Here is a 16137-nt window from a genome sequence, read left to right on the forward strand (position 1 = left end):
CTTGAGTAGGTATTTATGCTAGATCATGTGGCAGATATTTGGGCCCACTCTGTTTTTTTCTTTGAATTGTCTCCATTTCTCTTTGTTCTTGTGTCGGACACATTTCCCCCTCATGTATATTAAGTCTATTTTTCTGGATTCAGTTCTAATGATCACGGCTTTTCCAAGAGACCCTCTGTTGCTTTCGGGGGTTCTCCATGTTACGAATTCTGCTATTCTGTCTGGTCAGGGTACAACTTAACGTACTAGTAGCTAGTAGCGAAGAGAGTAGGGGGAGAGTTTCAAACCCCATTAGTTTACCTGATGCCTGATACTATAGCATTCAATACCACCCCCAAGGTGCCGCAAGCTGATTCTACTATCAGGCGCAAACACGTCGTACATAAGAAAGCTGTTAAAATACAGAGGAAGAGTGGCCTCCAACCGAGTTCCTCTCACTACCAGTAGCTGGTTAGTTAAACTGGCTTACATGTAGACATGAAGGACCTTCCCTGGGTTTATACAGCCATTCCTATTCCACTAGTATCCTCTATGGATTCAAAGTCAATCCGTAAGTACACTGCATTTGGCTCCCTAGTATGCCCTAAGCCCCTGAAAAGAGGATAGATCGACTGGCAGGTGCATAGACCGCTGCCTTGATTTGGGTGACAAGAGTGGGAGAGTGGGACGAGGTTGACGGGAGTGACGAGGTGTGGGTCGCAGTCACAGTCGCACCTCCACTTTGGAATCTCCGACACTCTTCATACTTCTTCTCTCCACTCTAGGCTTCCAAGAACTGGAGAGGACAACACTTGTATACTGTACAAATATATCTCAACATCTCCTCCCTCGCCTCAGCCACACGTCGATGAGCTCGCCCGTGGCACGGGCCAACCTTCACCCTCCTTGAACCCTCCTTGAACCCTCCTTGAACCCACCTTGAAACCCACCTACGCAATCGCACTTCCTCCTCTTGACTCAACCTCCAACCTCCATGGATTTCCACCTGGTGCCTCGAGGCACCGACCGGAACTACACCGGCTTTTTTACTAAAACCATCGTTTACTTGGGAACTTTGGTCATTTTCATCGCCTGTAAGTTCCAGTCCATCCTATCCTATCCCTCTCCAAGCGCCGGCAGCGCCAAGCTTAAACCGGCGGAGCCTCTGACAAGTACCATCTGTACAGCTTTTGCGCTCACCATATCCTCGATCGTTATCCCTCGATGGATCAGCTATCATAGCGAAAAGGTGAGTTGGGTCGATTCTCAGACGAACGATCAACTAGCGTAGCTGATCTAACATCCTTGCCTGGTCCAGCCCGCCCACCACTATTCTTACGGCCTCCACCACCGCTGCTCCTCCCTCACCGATACCTGCGAGAGCTTTCCACAACGCGAAGACTGCCATGGCGACGACCGATATTTCTGTTCCATGTGGCGCTCTGTGGGATTCCTCATGTCCTTCGCTGTTGTTCTCGAGGGAATGAGTATCGTCACCTACATGATTATCCTCGGGGGCGGGAAACGGCTCCGCGAAAATGGTTGGAGGATTCTCAGCATTTTGATTGTAATATCTGCCCTGATCCAAGCGGCCAGCATGTCAATAGTGGTATGTATTCCCCGCATAAAGCTACAGGTTCGGTGGAGTACTGATAGATTCGGCTCGGTAGGCATACCTATTCGATAATGAAGATCGATTCTTTGTTGGGTGGCGGCTTGACCAGTCTTGGGTCTTTTGCACTGTCAGTTGGTGCGCCGGCCTTTTCTGTGCTGGCGCAATCATCGCCGCGGCACATATTTTACCCTCCGAGGGCGGTTATGAGTTGATCCCGGATCACGATGAACTGAGGGTCACTTGATCAAAGACTACTTGAAAGGTGACTTCCTGTCAATCATGAGATATATATACGCCGCATCACAGTTTCTCAGGGAGTAAACTCTGCTATGACCTGAAATCACTGTTCATTTATGTTATACCCCCCCGTTGTTCCCCATTCTACCCGCCTTTCCTATTTCATGATGTGGTCTTTCTTGGTGGTGTATTGATCAACTTTGTCGTTTATCATTTGATATTTATTTAATTTCTTGGAGCTAGGACTACATATTACCTCCTACCTCCATCTCATCGGGTTTCGAACGAAATACAATCAAATAGCTGGGCTCCACGGTTGTGCTTGGCGGAGCTGTATCTAATTAAAGTGTCTACTAGTACTTGGGGAGTTTTAGTACAACACATCTAATGACTCTGTTTATCACTTTTTATAAATTGAGATTCAATCATATCTTCGTAGACCGTGGCGCAGACCTTCAAAAGTAACGATCAGACCGGTATCAAACCACGGGTAGCACGGGTCTATATAGAAAAAAGAAAGAGAAAATAAAACACAAAATCAACCACACCGGGCGTTCATCGCAAGGGAAATGCATCATCAAGATTCATCACAGCAATTTGTACATGGTGAACTGTCCTTCGCCGCAAGTCACCTACCAAACAATTTCCTTGCCATTCAGGCCTTCAATAGCCGGGACCTGTGCGCGTAGCGCCTGTCCATAATCACCAGCATTTGGCGTTCGCAGCAAAGTGTGGATGTGGAACTTCTTCGGTTCCTCGTTGTTCAAGAAGACGCCGGAGTGGTGATCAAACTCGACCAGGATGACGGGACTTTGGATACGGTAATAGAAGGGATCTTCGTTGCCATAGCCACCAATCCAACAGAAGTAAGTCTCCGCCTCCCAGCGGCGAATCTGTTCGATCTTCAAGGCGCGTGATTTGGCCGGTAAATAGAGCAAATATTGTTCGAGGATACCGTACATAAGGCTCTTTTGCTCGTCGCTGAATGTTGAGGCCAAAATGCCCTCGTATGGGACCTCGCGGTTGTCGCGATACGCGCCGCACAAGTGACGCTGGTCATCCTTGTTCCAACGACCAGGCGGCATGGCGGGATCTTTCATTAGTGCGAAGACACGAGCCTTGGACTGCAGCTCGGCGGAGAGAGACTGCATCAGCTGGAGACCGAGTTTCTCTTCCGTTTGCATGATGCGGGTGCCGGCATATGGACCGCCGTCGATTTCGTTTGGTTCGGCACCGGTGAACCAGGGGGACGCGATAATCTGGCCCTTATACAGGAAGATGTTCAAGCACAGATGATGACCGTAGAAGGACCAGCCCCAGGGTCGGGTTGTAGAAGGTTGACCGAAGAGAACAAAGTTGTAGGAGAATTCGTTCATGACGCGTGGTGACTTGACCAGCTCACCGAGGAAGTGGTTGATGCGCATGGCGCTCACGGCCTTTTCATAACCTTCCGGCGAGAGAGTGGTCTTCAACACGTTCATAACGGCATCGCGCACTGGCGCATTGACTTCATCCAGACGCACGCCCTTGTGCGCGAGGAGGAACTCCGGGTTTGACCAGGTGCGCCATTGCGGGGAGTCGATGTGGTAGTTCACGGCTTCTTTTTGCTTATCATCCAGCAAACCTAGCATTGATTGTGTCGCATCCACAATCTGCTGAATTGGAACATCTTCATCTTGCAATGTGAAGAGGTCGGGGCGGACCTTGCCTGGACAGTCGAAGTTAGCATCGCCCTCTTAACTTTAGCTTCGGCACAAGGCCATACCATCCGTGGTGACACCCTTGAAGGGCTCTTGTAGCAGCTCCAGCCAATACATGTAAAGCGCATGTAGCCACGGGGGCTGCTTCCCGGTCTTGAACTCGTGTGCGTATTCATGCGCATCCTGGGTGCACATCACCTGGAATCGCGTGAGATTCAGGTCGGGCAGGTATTGGCGATATTCGCCGGTTGGCTTCTCGTCTGTGGCCATAGTGTATGTGGATGTTCCGCAGTGCGATTGCGGATATTGAATGGCAGGGAAAATGGAGGGGTGGCAGTGCTCCAAGTATTATACGTCGTCAAGTCTTGACCCCACACATCGATGCTCCCCACGAGCGTGGGGATTGTGGGTGAGTTTTTACCCGTCGGCGGTTCATCTGCGGTGGCAACACTTTGCCCAGGACCAATCCGGATGAGCCGGAAAGGCATTTACGAGTGCAGTGATTGACCAGGGGAATCGGTGCAACGGAGAAGACAGAAGACTTTATGGGTATGCATTCCAAGGTTGGCTCAGGCATTCGATGGAGAGAGGGGGATGGGTGATGGAGCTCCGTGGGAACGGCATTGGGAATCATATGGTGTAGATCGCAGAATACAGCTTACTTCGACGTCACATAAATGGGCCTCCTCACATAACTATCACTGGGAGAGCCTCTGGGATGGTATTTATGCAATGCTATCACTGCTACTCGACATCGCGGGGAACTTGAAGTCCCCCGCCATCGGCCACTTTCGTGGGGAACCAAGTGGGAAACATCTGTCCACAATTCCCAGCTGGATTTCAATTTCATATTGTACAGAGTAATTGGTTGCTCTGGTTAACAGTGGCATGATCTAGGAATGTTTAGAAATGCTGGACGAAAATACCCCTCATGGCTGGTCGTATAGAGAGACAACCCCCCCCCCTCCTTCTCAAGCTTGACAAAGACATGCGCGTCTACTTCATAAACATTGAGCCCCGCGGGCCAACAAGGAGAGAAAAAGAATCACGGCGAATCACAATTGATCATGAAGAGGGCCCGCAGCAAATGTGCTGGGTCTACTCGGATCTTCCGACTGCTACGGCTTCTCCGCCCTCGGCTTCCAGTCCCCCGCATGCCGAACAGCTCCCAATGCGAGTTTAAAACTTCAAGATTCTCCCCCCAGAGTTCCATTCACATACCCCAACAAAATACCTACACAATGTCGCTTCCTTTCTCCAACCAGCCCCCGGAGTCGCGGGTTCCCTACGCCATCCCTCAACTGGAGGGTGAGCGCATTACTATCCCTGGAAGTAAAGGCGTCTTCCGCATTCTGACTTCTTCCAAGCAGACCGGGGGCCTGATGGCCGTTTTCCAGAGTGGTGCTACTATCTCGGATGCCCCGGGCTTTCACTATCATAATAAGGCTCATGATGTCTTCTTGGTCACGAAAGGATATCTGAAGCTGTGGAATGGAGACCAGTGCCGTATCATGGCTCCCGGTGACTTTGCCTATGTTCCTCCGGTATGAATTGACCTCCAAAACCTATTGAATATTAGCTCATGGTAGCCTTCATAGACCGTTGTTCACAATCCCGAGATGATCGGCCCCCACACCGAGATCCAGGGCTTGATTACCCCCGGAGACTGGGTGGATTTCTTCCGCTATGTGTCGGAGCCCTACGAGGGAATCCTGGTACCTGAGACGGACAACCGTGATCTTAAGTCCATTTTGATCCCTAAAGTCATGGCCGCGAAAGGGAAGTTCGATGTTGTCTTCCAACCCAACTATGTCCCACCAGAGGTCAGTGACTGGACAAAGGAGGACGAGAAGCTGCCACAGGGCAACGAGGGGTATTTCCTGCGCGCCAACACAGGTCCCCGATGGATGCTAGGTGGAGTGATGTCTCGGCCATTCGTTACCACCAAACAGAGTGACGGGGTGTGTGCTATCTCAAGCATTGAGTCATCCAAGGAATACGGCGAGACAGTCTTCTCCAAGTACATGACATTCAAGTCCGTGGACCATTGTCTGTGTGTCATGGAGGGAACTCTGAAAGTCAGCTTAGAAGGTTCGGGCGAGACTCTCTTCCGAGAAGGCGAGACGGTTGTTATTCCTGCTGGCCAGGCCTTTGCCCTCGGGTTCGAGAGCAAGTACGTCAAGGTCCACTCGTTCTCCGATGGCGATGGAATCGAATCCTTGATCCACCAGCTCGGAAAGTCTGTCGAACAATTTGTTCTTCCAGAACAGGCTGTTGAGTGGGATGCATCCCAGTTAGCCACTGCAGCTGAGAACCTCAACATTACCCTATCATGATTTTCGGAGGTAAAGGGGAAATTGAGGGATTACTTTTCGATGTAGATAGTACATATACTAGTTTCTGATCATAGTTATACATATCACGAATTGACGCAAATATGCCAATTGGAGTATCCTAGAAACTCGCCTAACGGCGAACTCCGCTTTGCAGATCTGCCGAGCGATTTGCCAGACACTCATAATCCCTCTTAAAACCACAATTGATGGGAAATATTAAGTTTGTACCGCCAACATCCGTGATTGGTCCCCGGAAATAACGCCACCGTGCGGCATCACGTGGCGGTCTTGAGAAGGGCCAAGATCCGGAAATTCCGGACGAGCAGCGTTCGTTATCATCTGCATCTTCTAGCGCCAGTATACCCCAGACTCCAGACTCCAGATTTCAAATCCCCCTCCCATGCGGATCATGTCTGGATGATGCAAACAAATCAGAGTCCGCTCGCATCAATGGCGGATGAGCCGACTCCCAAGCGGGCTAAACGGGCACGTGCAGCCCAGGCTTGCGACCGTTGCAGGACGAAGAAGTATAAGTGCGACGAGCAATACCCGTGTCTACATTGTAAAAGTGGGTTATAAAGCTCTCAGAAAGTTCCCACCGGGATAAGCTAATCCCTCTTCTAGAGAGCCAACTAGATTGTGTGTATCAGGGGACTTACCGAGAGCGTGAGAGCAGCCGGTCTGCAACGTATGTTCGATTGCCACTACTTCATACTTTGAAGAATTGAATCTCCTCAGAATCGCAAATTGAAACCTGACTAACGCCAACTTTAGCTATGTCGTTGACCTTGAGAAGAAAGTGGAGGAGTTGGCCTCCAAGCTGCGCACAGCTGAAGCACAGCTCGGAAGATCCCCACAGCCCTCAAAGTCGATAGTTCAACCGATAGCCCAAGGAGCAATCGAAACAACTCCATGTTCTTTGCCAAGGCCAGGCTCGACACCGCAGGATCAGGCCAAGTTACCGAGCAATGCACATGAGGAGTCCGAGAGCGCCGACGACGAGATCAATGAATTCAATCACCACACGAATGGAATCGAGTTCCACGGAAGCACGTCATCAGCAGCAGCCATTGGTCACCTATCAAAGACACGCGATCCTAAACCTCCCCAGGAAAGGTACCCGCCTGCTGCGGATTTCTCGTTAATTTCAACGCTGCATAACCCCAGCTTTTCGCCTTCCACGACTGGACAGCCAACATCCGTCGAGAGCCAGAATTATTATTTTGAACAAGCTCATGTGTTCATGAATGGATATTTTGAGAACATTCATTTCATTCATCCATTCATCGACAAAGATGAATTCTTACTCCGCGCCCATAATCTTTGGTTTAATCGGGCGCACTCGCCCGATCCCAGCTTCGTTGCTCTATACCTGAGTGTCCTGTCATTTGGGTCATTAGTCCGCGTATGGGACGAGGATAAGATTGCTGGCATGGGTCGTTTTGAATGGAGCCGAAAGCTATTCAGTGAAGCACAGGCGTATTTGAACTATCTGCGGTTCTCGAATGACCTAGAGACAGTTCAATGCCTCTACTTCATGGTATGTGTTAACCCAAGGCCCGTCATCTAGATACCTTGCTAAAGTACCCCAGGCAAAAATTTGTCAGAATGAACTGAACCCAAACTGTGAGTATCCCTTGACTGATACTTCTGTAACCTTGAACTAAATCAGTACTGATGGCTTTAGTGGCGTATATGTATCTTGGACTCGCAGTTCGCACTTGTCTTTCTGCTGGGTTTAATAGAGAGGTCCCATCTCCAAAGGATCAACGCTCTAGCTGGATCTCGAAGACTTGGTGGTACGTAAATCTTCCTTTGATCGTCTCATCACTTGACTAACAGACCTTCTTCTAGGGGTATATTTTCGCTGGAAATGTAAGCTCCCCCCTTCAAACAGCCAAGGGCCCGTTCGCGACGGCTAACCCTCTATCTAGAGAAATGAGTTTTTCAACTGGACGACCTGATACCCTCGGGATGGACGAATATCATAATAGAGCCATTCCGGATCGAGACGACTCGGAGTATGCCATCATCCCTTGGATGATCGACTTTGCCCAGATCATTCGACGGGTATCTGTCCAAATCTACCACTCGCGTATAACATTACAGGAAAAGCTACAACTGGCCCTTCAGATTGAAATGGAGATAGATCGATGGCTTGCCAGACTCCCAGAGAAAATCAAACCGGATATTGGTGCCTATAGGCAATCTCGCAGTGCTTTGCGGGATCCCAAATGGGCCAGAAGGCAACGCCTCGTCCTTGGAATACGTGAGTCTAATATTCACCCTGAAATAAAGCCCAATGCTGAACTGGCTCTTTCTCCAAGGCTACTATAATGTCAAGATGCTTCTATTTCGGCCCTTTTTGAGCCACTTCACACGAAAATTACGACACACCCCGACCGAGTTGGAGGAAACGATCAACAAATGTCTCGAGGCTGCTATGAAGACCATCGAGGTCATTCACGATATTTATCGAGTGCATACGTTCTTCCGATGCTGGTACGTTTCATCATAACAAGTCAATAGTATTGCTCCACATACTGATTTGTCTAGGTGGTATAACACGACATATGTAATGTTCGCTACTTCAACTCTGTTGCTCCCGATGTCGAAACTCGGAATGTGCGCCGAGACCATGCCCCTCCTACGCTCTGTGGAAATGGGAGTCGAGATACTCGAAGCTATGGACGAGTCCGTTGTTGCCCGGAAGTCCGTAGAAATCGTTCGGCAATACCTGAGAGACTTCAGGGCATCTGGAGCACAACAGTCAACCACTGGTGTCGAAGGAGGAGATGATCTAGCCGCTTCCGAAGTAGAGGCTGGACCCCCTGGATTTGAAATCCCCGAGTGGGCCTACGGCTTCGGGTTCCCAGATTATTCGTTTGATGGAATTGCGAGGTTGTTCGATGATATTGGAGGCCTACCGATGTTGGATGGGTAATTGGTTCTGAGTGTCTGCTTCAAGTTGTTGTATATAAAGGAGCCTCTCATGTACATAGTCGCCAAACTGTACTATGCTATTCAAAGGATAGTTTTTCCGACAAAGCAATGTTCAGTGCCGATCGTTGATGACAGTGAGCTCTGGAGACACGGAACTAGAAGAGCCTTAAATCCGGTTTGCGGCCAGCCTTGCCAAGTTCTCGCTCTCGCTCTCGTTATCTCCATTTTTTTAGTGCATTTTCGAATAAGTATTCGCGCATTTTAATGTGTGGAAAGTGGATCGCTCACCGAAGTTTCCGGACTGCGTACGAGTGCGCATTCTTCGCATCCTTCGGTGGAAGCTGATGTCATACGATACTAGTATAATCCTTGGTCGCGTCTTTCTACCTAATCTTTAGTTCTTAAGGTGGAGCATTCCCCAGAGGAGTCTTTGACTTCTAAATTCTGACCTCTCGTTCACTAACCACCATATAATATTTCTTGCCTACCGCCGCAATGCCTCTCACCTTACACCATCTGGGACGTTCTCAATCCGAGCGCATAATCTGGCTGGCAGAAGAACTCGGCATCGACTACAATTATGTTTTCCATAAGCGCGATCCTGTCTTTGCCCCGCAGTCTCTGAAAGATTTACATCCTGCCGGCACCGCCCCAGTCATGGAAGATGACCCCTCATCCGCAACCAACTCGAGGGTAGTTTTAGCCGAGTCGGGCGCCATTGTGGACTACATTATCGCTGTTTATGGTAACGGCCGTTTAGCCCTTACGCCCAAGGATGGTGCAGACTACCCTCATTACCTGGAGTGGTTCCACTTAGCCAATGGCAGTCTTCAACCCACCCTATTTCGCGTGCTGATGACCCGTGGCCCGACCGCGGATCCCAACTCTCCAGTGGTGGCCATCACACTTAAGAAATGGGAGCTTTTACTCGCGCGCATCGATTCTCGACTTGCCGAGACTGGCGCTTACCTTGCTGGAAAAGACTTAACGGCCGCGGATATCATGTCCTTCTTTACCTTGACGACCATGCGTGGATTTTGTCCTGTAGAATACGACACGGAAAAGCATAAGAATATCCTTACCTATCTAAAGCGTGTTTCAGAGCGCCCGGCTTATCAGAGGGCCATCAAGAGATGTGAGGGAGATGACTTCACGCCTTTGTTGGAGGCGAAGGCCGAAGCCTTTGACTTCATGAAGAGTCGGATTTAAGGGAGACGGACGGGTACGATGTATACAAGACGCTCGCCTCTCACCATATAAAAAATAAGAAATAACTGTGATATTCCAATTTATCATATACTCAACATTCTATTCGGTATCAAACAGCGTTTACAAAATCGAGCAGAAAGACTTGCTAGACGTGGGCCGTGCGAATAGATCGGGATTCTGAGCCACTGCCTTCTCGACCTCCTTGATGGCATCGTAGCCATATAGCCAGGGTTGTACTTCTGGACATGTCCTGTTTAAACTCGTTAGACACTATACTAAATGTTCGAAAGGAATCAACTCACCAGCGACTCGGAAATGCGCCTTGAATCTTCTTTCCAAGCTGTGAGGTAAAAATTTCATCTCGTTTCTGCTGTTCTTCACCATCTTGCAAGTGGAAGTCATGTCTCTGCATCGTGTTAAATCATTTTCCAGACAAGCAGATTCTGATGCTAAAATTAAAGATAGACCCGCGTACCTGCTTGAATGTCTCCCGCACAATAGCCTCACCTCGTGACTTCCGTAGGCTTTCATAGAGGCGCAGAATGCGTGGTAGTTGTGCTTTATCGGTCATGTGTCCTAGCAAAAGACCCAAAACTGCACCATCCTCTAGCGACGAGTTGGCGCCCTGCGCAAGATAAGGAAGCATTGGGTGACATGAATCTCCGCTGTTTCAACATATGTCAGTTCACAATCCTGACCAATAGCTTAGTGAAATACCAACATGAAAACAAGATTTGATTTCTCATTGACCCAGTTCTCCATCTCACCATCTTTAGTAGGGAAATTGTTAGTTTCTATAAAGTGTATTGAGAGTGAAGACGTACGGTGCATCAGCTTCCACTTATCGACGGTAGTCACATAGTCGAGGAATTGGTTGAGGCTAGGCTTGTGAGTTAAATCCTCAGCAGTAATGATCAAGGTCTCTCACATTGGGTCCCAGCCCACAAAGAGCTCCTTCATCTCCTCCACAGAGCCAGACTGTTTCGAGACACCCGGCGGCAGATTGTCAGGTACTAGCAAGACAATGTTGTACATTTGGCCTCCGCGAAGAGAATAGCCCACCGCATGGGCTCCAGGCCCTACCCAAAAGTGTACTTCGGGGTTTTGAACCCATGCCTTTAACTCGGGGTTGGATATTTGATCCGCCGTTAGTACGATACGGTATGCAAGATCCCCAGTTGGAAGTGGCTCGTCTTTCTTTCCAACGTAGGCCTCGCGGCACTGAGACCAGAGACCATCTGCGGCGATGATCAGATCTCCACTGTACTGCTTCCCAGCCACAGAATGCACGATCGTACGATCGAAATCGATCCGGTCAATTCGTTCGCCCAGATGGAAAGTCACACCCAAGTTCTTTGCTCGCGTAACCAAGGACTGCTGGAGATCGACACGGTGCAAGTCCACAAAGGGCGCGTTATACTTGGCCCGGATATCCTTATCAAACGAACTTTCATGCGCTAGAACAGCGCCAGAATACCTGTGCACGGTGACTTTGGTAGGCTCGGCAGCTGCCTCCCACAGAGAAGAAGGGAGCTTCCAGTACTGAAGCAGCCGGGATGCATTTGGGGTGATTTGAAGACCGGCTCCAACCTCAGCCAGCTCCCTCGCTTGCTCGATGACCTCGACTGAGTGGCCGGATAGTGCAGCTGAAATCGCGGTAGCAATACCACTGAGACCAGCTCCGACTATGATCACGCGGAGACGAGCCTCTTCAGGAACCTGGATCACAAGTGATGAGCGGCTGCCAGCACATGAGCAGTTTTTCTTGGGACTCACCATCTTGCAGGGTTAATATGGCTTGAACAAATTCAAATGCTGAGATTCATGTAAAAGGCTCCAATAGCATATGGAGAAAAGCGGCCAAATAAAGGAGTTTCCGGTCTCGAGCTTCGATCACCAGCTCCACGCGTGGCCATTTTGTCCGGAAGGCCCGAGAATCCACAATCTCCGCCCCCCAGTATTCGGATATGCCGGCGCTCGGATTTCCCAGGTGATGGAGCGTGGTACTGGGGCGTTATGAATAATCTGGATCTTGTGACGGGTTTTTCTGAGCTGTGGATACGAATTCTTCTCTTTCATGGTCCACAGTATCAATTCTGGGGTACATATCATCGCGGGGGGGGAGGATGGATCTGCCGGTTGATCAATCTGGGGTACCAAGAGCCGACGACCAAACAATGCATCTCACTCTCCGAGTTCATAGCGCTAGCGGCAATTCTTCCATGAATGCTCTAGATAACGCGTGTTCTTTGGTAATTTGGCTGGCTCTCGGAATTGCCTTACGCCACTTAGTAGGAGTTTTAGTGTGTGGAGAAGAAACCATGTAGAAAGGCCGAGCAGCCGTACATGCGCACAAAAATGTTAGAAGCAATCAGGAATATCTCCAGACACACATTATATTGATGAAACTGATTATTTGAAAACTAATTTGCTCAAAACCCATGGTTTGCTGTGACTACCTCGCTTAAGAGGCTTACCAGGGATGTGGTCCCGAACCGCATCCGAAGCCGCACGAGCCCGAAAGACCCTTTGCATTCAGCACAGGCTTTCATTCGAGCAACCGCGTTAGCTGCGGGGACTTTTGAGTTAATTGAACTAGGACTTTCCGTGTGGCTTGCTGCTTTCCGACTCTAGATGCTGAGAGTGTTCTCCCTATATGTACCCCCCATCCCTCCTTCGTGGTGCCACAATCATACGACTCGATTGCCCCAGATTTACTGACGAGAGAAGAATTTATACTTGCCCAAAATGACGGTCGTTGACCCTAGGGTATGATACATACTCCTGATATGGCGCTTACATGACGCCTATTGCTAGCCATGGCTAATCCTAGCAGCTGTTCCCGCGTCGGGTACGCTATGCTGCCCTCCTTACAGTGAATGTATACGTTTTTATGGGTAATATGTACTCGGTAAGACTCACAAACAAGATCCTAAGGCCCAATTTTTGTTCTAACAATTGATGGGCGATCTTAGTCCGGCATAGCAACTGGTTTTGAGTCGCTAGCGATGGATCTCCATGCCGACAACGCAAAGTTATCGGCTCTTGTCACATATTCAGTCCTGGCAATGGGCCTTGCCAACCTATTTTGGATGCCACTTGCACTATGCTTCGGAAAGCGCCCAGTGACTCTCATTTCTATGGCGATGTTCTTGGGCGGGATCATCTGGAGTGCGGTTGCCAAGGACTACAACAGCTTGCTTGCCTCGCGAGTATTCGCCAGTTTTGGTAAGTTTCATTTATGGTCCTCCTATAGTATTATCTAACTTGTCTTAAAAGGATACGGCGCTAGCGAATCGCTCGGTCCCAGCATTCTCGCAGGTAAAAACTTCTTTTCCGGCCTTCGACAGCCCATCTAATTTTACCAGATCTTTTCTACGAGCGAAACTACTCAAGTGCGATGGCTGTTTATGCTGGATTCCTGTCTGGTGGCTCTCAAATCGGACCCGTCATTGCAGGTTATCTCATCCAAGCCCGTGGGTGGCGGTGGTTCTTCATCCTCTGTGCCATCATCGCCGCTGTCAACTTCATTACCACAATTTTCTTCCTCCTGAGACCATCTATGAGCCAGATGAGGAGCCGGAGATGACTGAGGACAATGAAAAGGATCTGACCGGCCATATTGAGGCTGTCCGTACCACCTCGCACAGTGCCGACCGGGTCAGTATGAACTACAACGACTATATGAAGGGACTCTTTTCCTTCAACGTCACGAAAGGAGCCAAAGAGAACGGGATTTTAAAGCATTTTGCCTACTTATTCGTGCTCCCATTCCCCTTGTTGCTGGTCCCTGGTATATTGATTGCATCTCTCATGTATGGAGTTGTCCTCGGAGGGTGAGTGAAAATATCCCGAAATGCACCTTGTTTGGACCATGTTACTGACGCTGACCTCCTAGGGTTGTCGTCATTTCTACTATCGCACCGAGTCTCTTTTCACCACCGCCTTACCTATTCACCTCCGCTGATTTGGGTCTTTTTACCCTGAGCAGCTTTATTGGTATCGTCGTCGCCTGGCCAATCGCAGGTCCCTTGACCGATCTGCTCTCTCGCTGGCTACGCAAGCGCAACAACAACATTCACAAACCAGAACATCGTCTACCAGCCCTAATCTTGCCTTTCCTGATCAACCCAATCGGTCTCATTGTATTCGGATATACTGTCTCACAGCTTCAACACTACGTCCGGCCTGCCGTTGGTGCAGCCATCGCGTCTTCGGGACTAACACTGGTCCCTTCGGTTATGCTCTCTTACGTGGTAGATGCCTACCCTAAGACCAGCGGCGAAGCACTTGTGCTCGTCAATGCTTCCAAGAATGTGGTCGCCTTTGGTTTGGCCAAGGGTTGTTACGCTTGGATGGCGAAGGATGGGGTAGACAAGATGTTCTACGAGTTTGCGGGCATTCAATGGGCCGTTTTGTTTTTGGGATTGCCACTCTACATTTTTGGTCCTTGGCTTCGCACACGGACACAGAAGTATTTTTAATAATTAGTTTAAGTTCTCTATATGAGCGTTAGGGTGCTGTAGTTATGCAAACAGTGAAGTGGTTTAAGCTACGAATGATGAGTTATTCAGTGTGGCTACAAATTTCAGTTCTCACAAACTGGTGAATAATATTTCAATTGGTTATTAATAATTTGATTTTAAGTCACAAAATCTGCAAAATACCGAAAGCTATTAGCTACATCTGATCTACGAATATTGGAGGTTTCGTTGAGACAATTCATTATTGTGCCTCGCTATCTTCCAATCATTGCCATGGCCACACTCCATAGATAGATTGCCCAAAAGCCCACGGATAAACTTACGAGAAAGAGCTTAAACAAGCCAGTTGCCTTGAACCCCTTAGTTCCCAGACCCGACCGAAGCACATAATAGAAAAGAAATATACAAACTGAAATGGCATCTAGTGCGATGATGGCAATTGAAGTAGAAAAAAGAAATAGAAAAGCCAAAAACAACCTCGGCCAATATGGCCTTTGTCTATACCTGAGATTGAAGCTCAATGACCAGGTTATGTGTAGATACCAACTAGGCAGCAAATCCCATATTTATAGATTTCGTGGTGTATTGGTCTCCACTCGTCCGCAATTCGTACTGTCCCTTCCCTTCCCATACCTTCTCCAAGCCTTGCTTGTTCTTGGATCGGGCTGTGATGGATATGATGTGGATGGGCTGCGACTCAAAGAGCCGGGAGAGGAAGGGGCCGATGACCCTGGTGTGATGTTTGCCGTGGCCGAGGCGACGGCATTGCTAGATCGAACGGCTGTAGCTGCAGCAGCCGGATTACAGTGTGCGCAGATGGAAATGTTGAAGCCACGGCCCTCGCAGCTTGTGCAGACTGCTCCTCTGTATAAATCATAAGTATACGCGGTTGACTAAATATTGTGATCCTATATACCCAGGAATGGCAACATACCTTGGAGCGTTCCCGGCGCAGCCGCGACAGGTTTGGACAGTTCGGCCACCGATACAAGATATGTGATCTGGATCCAGGTGGAAGGGCGAAAAGTTTGAGGTGGCCATTGCGGCTTTGTGAGATAGAAAGATGATGGGGCAATGCGGTAGTAATATGCACTGATCTCGAATAGGAGATGCTGCAAGGATGGGCTGGATAAAGTATCAAACACTCGCAAAATGGAGAGCCCGAAGTATATAATTATTCGCTTATGTTCTCCGATGTATTGGTCGTATATGTTGAAGACTTAATGCAAAGGAAACGAGGATGAGGGCAGCGCTTTATCAGTGCCCCTTACTAGATACCAACGTCGGAACAAGAAGGAAGGCCAGGCAACGTGTTGATTCAGAAATCAGGCAAGGGTAAAATCCTGTCCAGGCCAAAGTATAATGAGCCCGGAAATGGTAGACCAGGAAGATCGACTCTTATACGGTAGAGGGACCTGGTGGCACACGACATCGTGAATCGAATGTTACATTCGCCGAATAATGGAGACAAAAAAGCAAAAATAGAGACAAAGAAATCGATGACGCTGTATAATGCGAAAGAAAAGGAGGACTAGCAAAGCTGCTCCTCTGAGTGATCAGCAGGACGTTACAACCATGGGGAGGGGGGGCCCTATTGTTGGCCAAGGTATGTATGTAGTATGCATTGTTGGAAT

At 49.0% G+C, this 16137-nt stretch overlaps 8 protein-coding genes across 8 annotated transcripts; 5 read left to right on the plus strand and 3 right to left on the minus strand.

Annotated features, from left to right (window-relative positions):
• Positions 1-973: 973 nt before the first annotated feature.
• Positions 974-1838, plus strand: N7481_004626 (uncharacterized protein; the record flags this gene model as incomplete). The annotated part of the gene is made up of 3 exons (XM_057263845.1): positions 974-1228; positions 1298-1588; positions 1650-1838. The coding sequence occupies 3 exons, from the start codon at positions 974-976 to the stop codon at positions 1836-1838; spliced, it is 735 nt and encodes a 244-aa protein (XP_057125506.1).
• A 625-nt stretch (positions 1839-2463) lies between these two features.
• On the minus strand, positions 2464-3801 carry N7481_004627 (DUF3500 domain-containing protein; the record flags this gene model as incomplete). The annotated part of the gene is made up of 2 exons (XM_057263846.1): positions 2464-3539; positions 3597-3801. The coding sequence occupies 2 exons, from the start codon at positions 3799-3801 to the stop codon at positions 2464-2466; spliced, it is 1281 nt and encodes a 426-aa protein (XP_057125507.1).
• Positions 3802-4772: 971 nt separating this feature from the next.
• N7481_004628 (cupin domain-containing protein) lies at positions 4773-5867 on the plus strand (the record flags this gene model as incomplete). Its single annotated transcript, XM_057263847.1, has 2 exons — positions 4773-5075; positions 5130-5867. 2 exons carry the CDS (start codon positions 4773-4775, stop codon positions 5865-5867), a joined length of 1041 nt encoding a protein of 346 aa, XP_057125508.1.
• A 450-nt stretch (positions 5868-6317) lies between these two features.
• Positions 6318-8811, plus strand: N7481_004629 (Zn(II)2Cys6 transcription factor; the record flags this gene model as incomplete). The annotated part of the gene is made up of 9 exons (XM_057263848.1): positions 6318-6435; positions 6492-6555; positions 6642-7407; positions 7460-7493; positions 7555-7666; positions 7722-7742; positions 7802-8136; positions 8195-8369; positions 8424-8811. The coding sequence occupies 9 exons, from the start codon at positions 6318-6320 to the stop codon at positions 8809-8811; spliced, it is 2013 nt and encodes a 670-aa protein (XP_057125509.1).
• Positions 8812-9305: 494 nt separating this feature from the next.
• On the plus strand, positions 9306-10019 carry N7481_004630 (glutathione S-transferase family protein; the record flags this gene model as incomplete). Its single annotated transcript, XM_057263849.1, has 1 exon — positions 9306-10019. The coding sequence occupies one exon, from the start codon at positions 9306-9308 to the stop codon at positions 10017-10019; it is 714 nt and encodes a 237-aa protein (XP_057125510.1).
• A 120-nt stretch (positions 10020-10139) lies between these two features.
• On the minus strand, positions 10140-11798 carry N7481_004631 (putative monooxygenase; the record flags this gene model as incomplete). The annotated part of the gene is made up of 6 exons (XM_057263850.1): positions 10140-10269; positions 10322-10425; positions 10495-10684; positions 10741-10789; positions 10844-10899; positions 10948-11798. 6 exons carry the CDS (start codon positions 11796-11798, stop codon positions 10140-10142), a joined length of 1380 nt encoding a protein of 459 aa, XP_057125511.1.
• A 969-nt stretch (positions 11799-12767) lies between these two features.
• N7481_004632 (putative MFS transporter) lies at positions 12768-14503 on the plus strand (the record flags this gene model as incomplete). Its single annotated transcript, XM_057263851.1, has 7 exons — positions 12768-12788; positions 12856-12930; positions 12995-13247; positions 13299-13340; positions 13388-13539; positions 13575-13855; positions 13918-14503. 7 exons carry the CDS (start codon positions 12768-12770, stop codon positions 14501-14503), a joined length of 1410 nt encoding a protein of 469 aa, XP_057125512.1.
• Positions 14504-15069: 566 nt separating this feature from the next.
• On the minus strand, positions 15070-15544 carry N7481_004633 (uncharacterized protein; the record flags this gene model as incomplete). The annotated part of the gene is made up of 2 exons (XM_057263852.1): positions 15070-15367; positions 15438-15544. 2 exons carry the CDS (start codon positions 15542-15544, stop codon positions 15070-15072), a joined length of 405 nt encoding a protein of 134 aa, XP_057125513.1.
• Positions 15545-16137: the final 593 nt, after the last annotated feature.

This window comes from Penicillium waksmanii (assembly GCF_028829765.1).
Source record: "Penicillium waksmanii strain IBT 27052 chromosome Unknown utg000004l:1.0-5674109.0:1.0-5678898.0, whole genome shotgun sequence".
Lineage (NCBI taxonomy): Eukaryota > Fungi > Ascomycota > Eurotiomycetes > Eurotiales > Aspergillaceae > Penicillium > Penicillium waksmanii.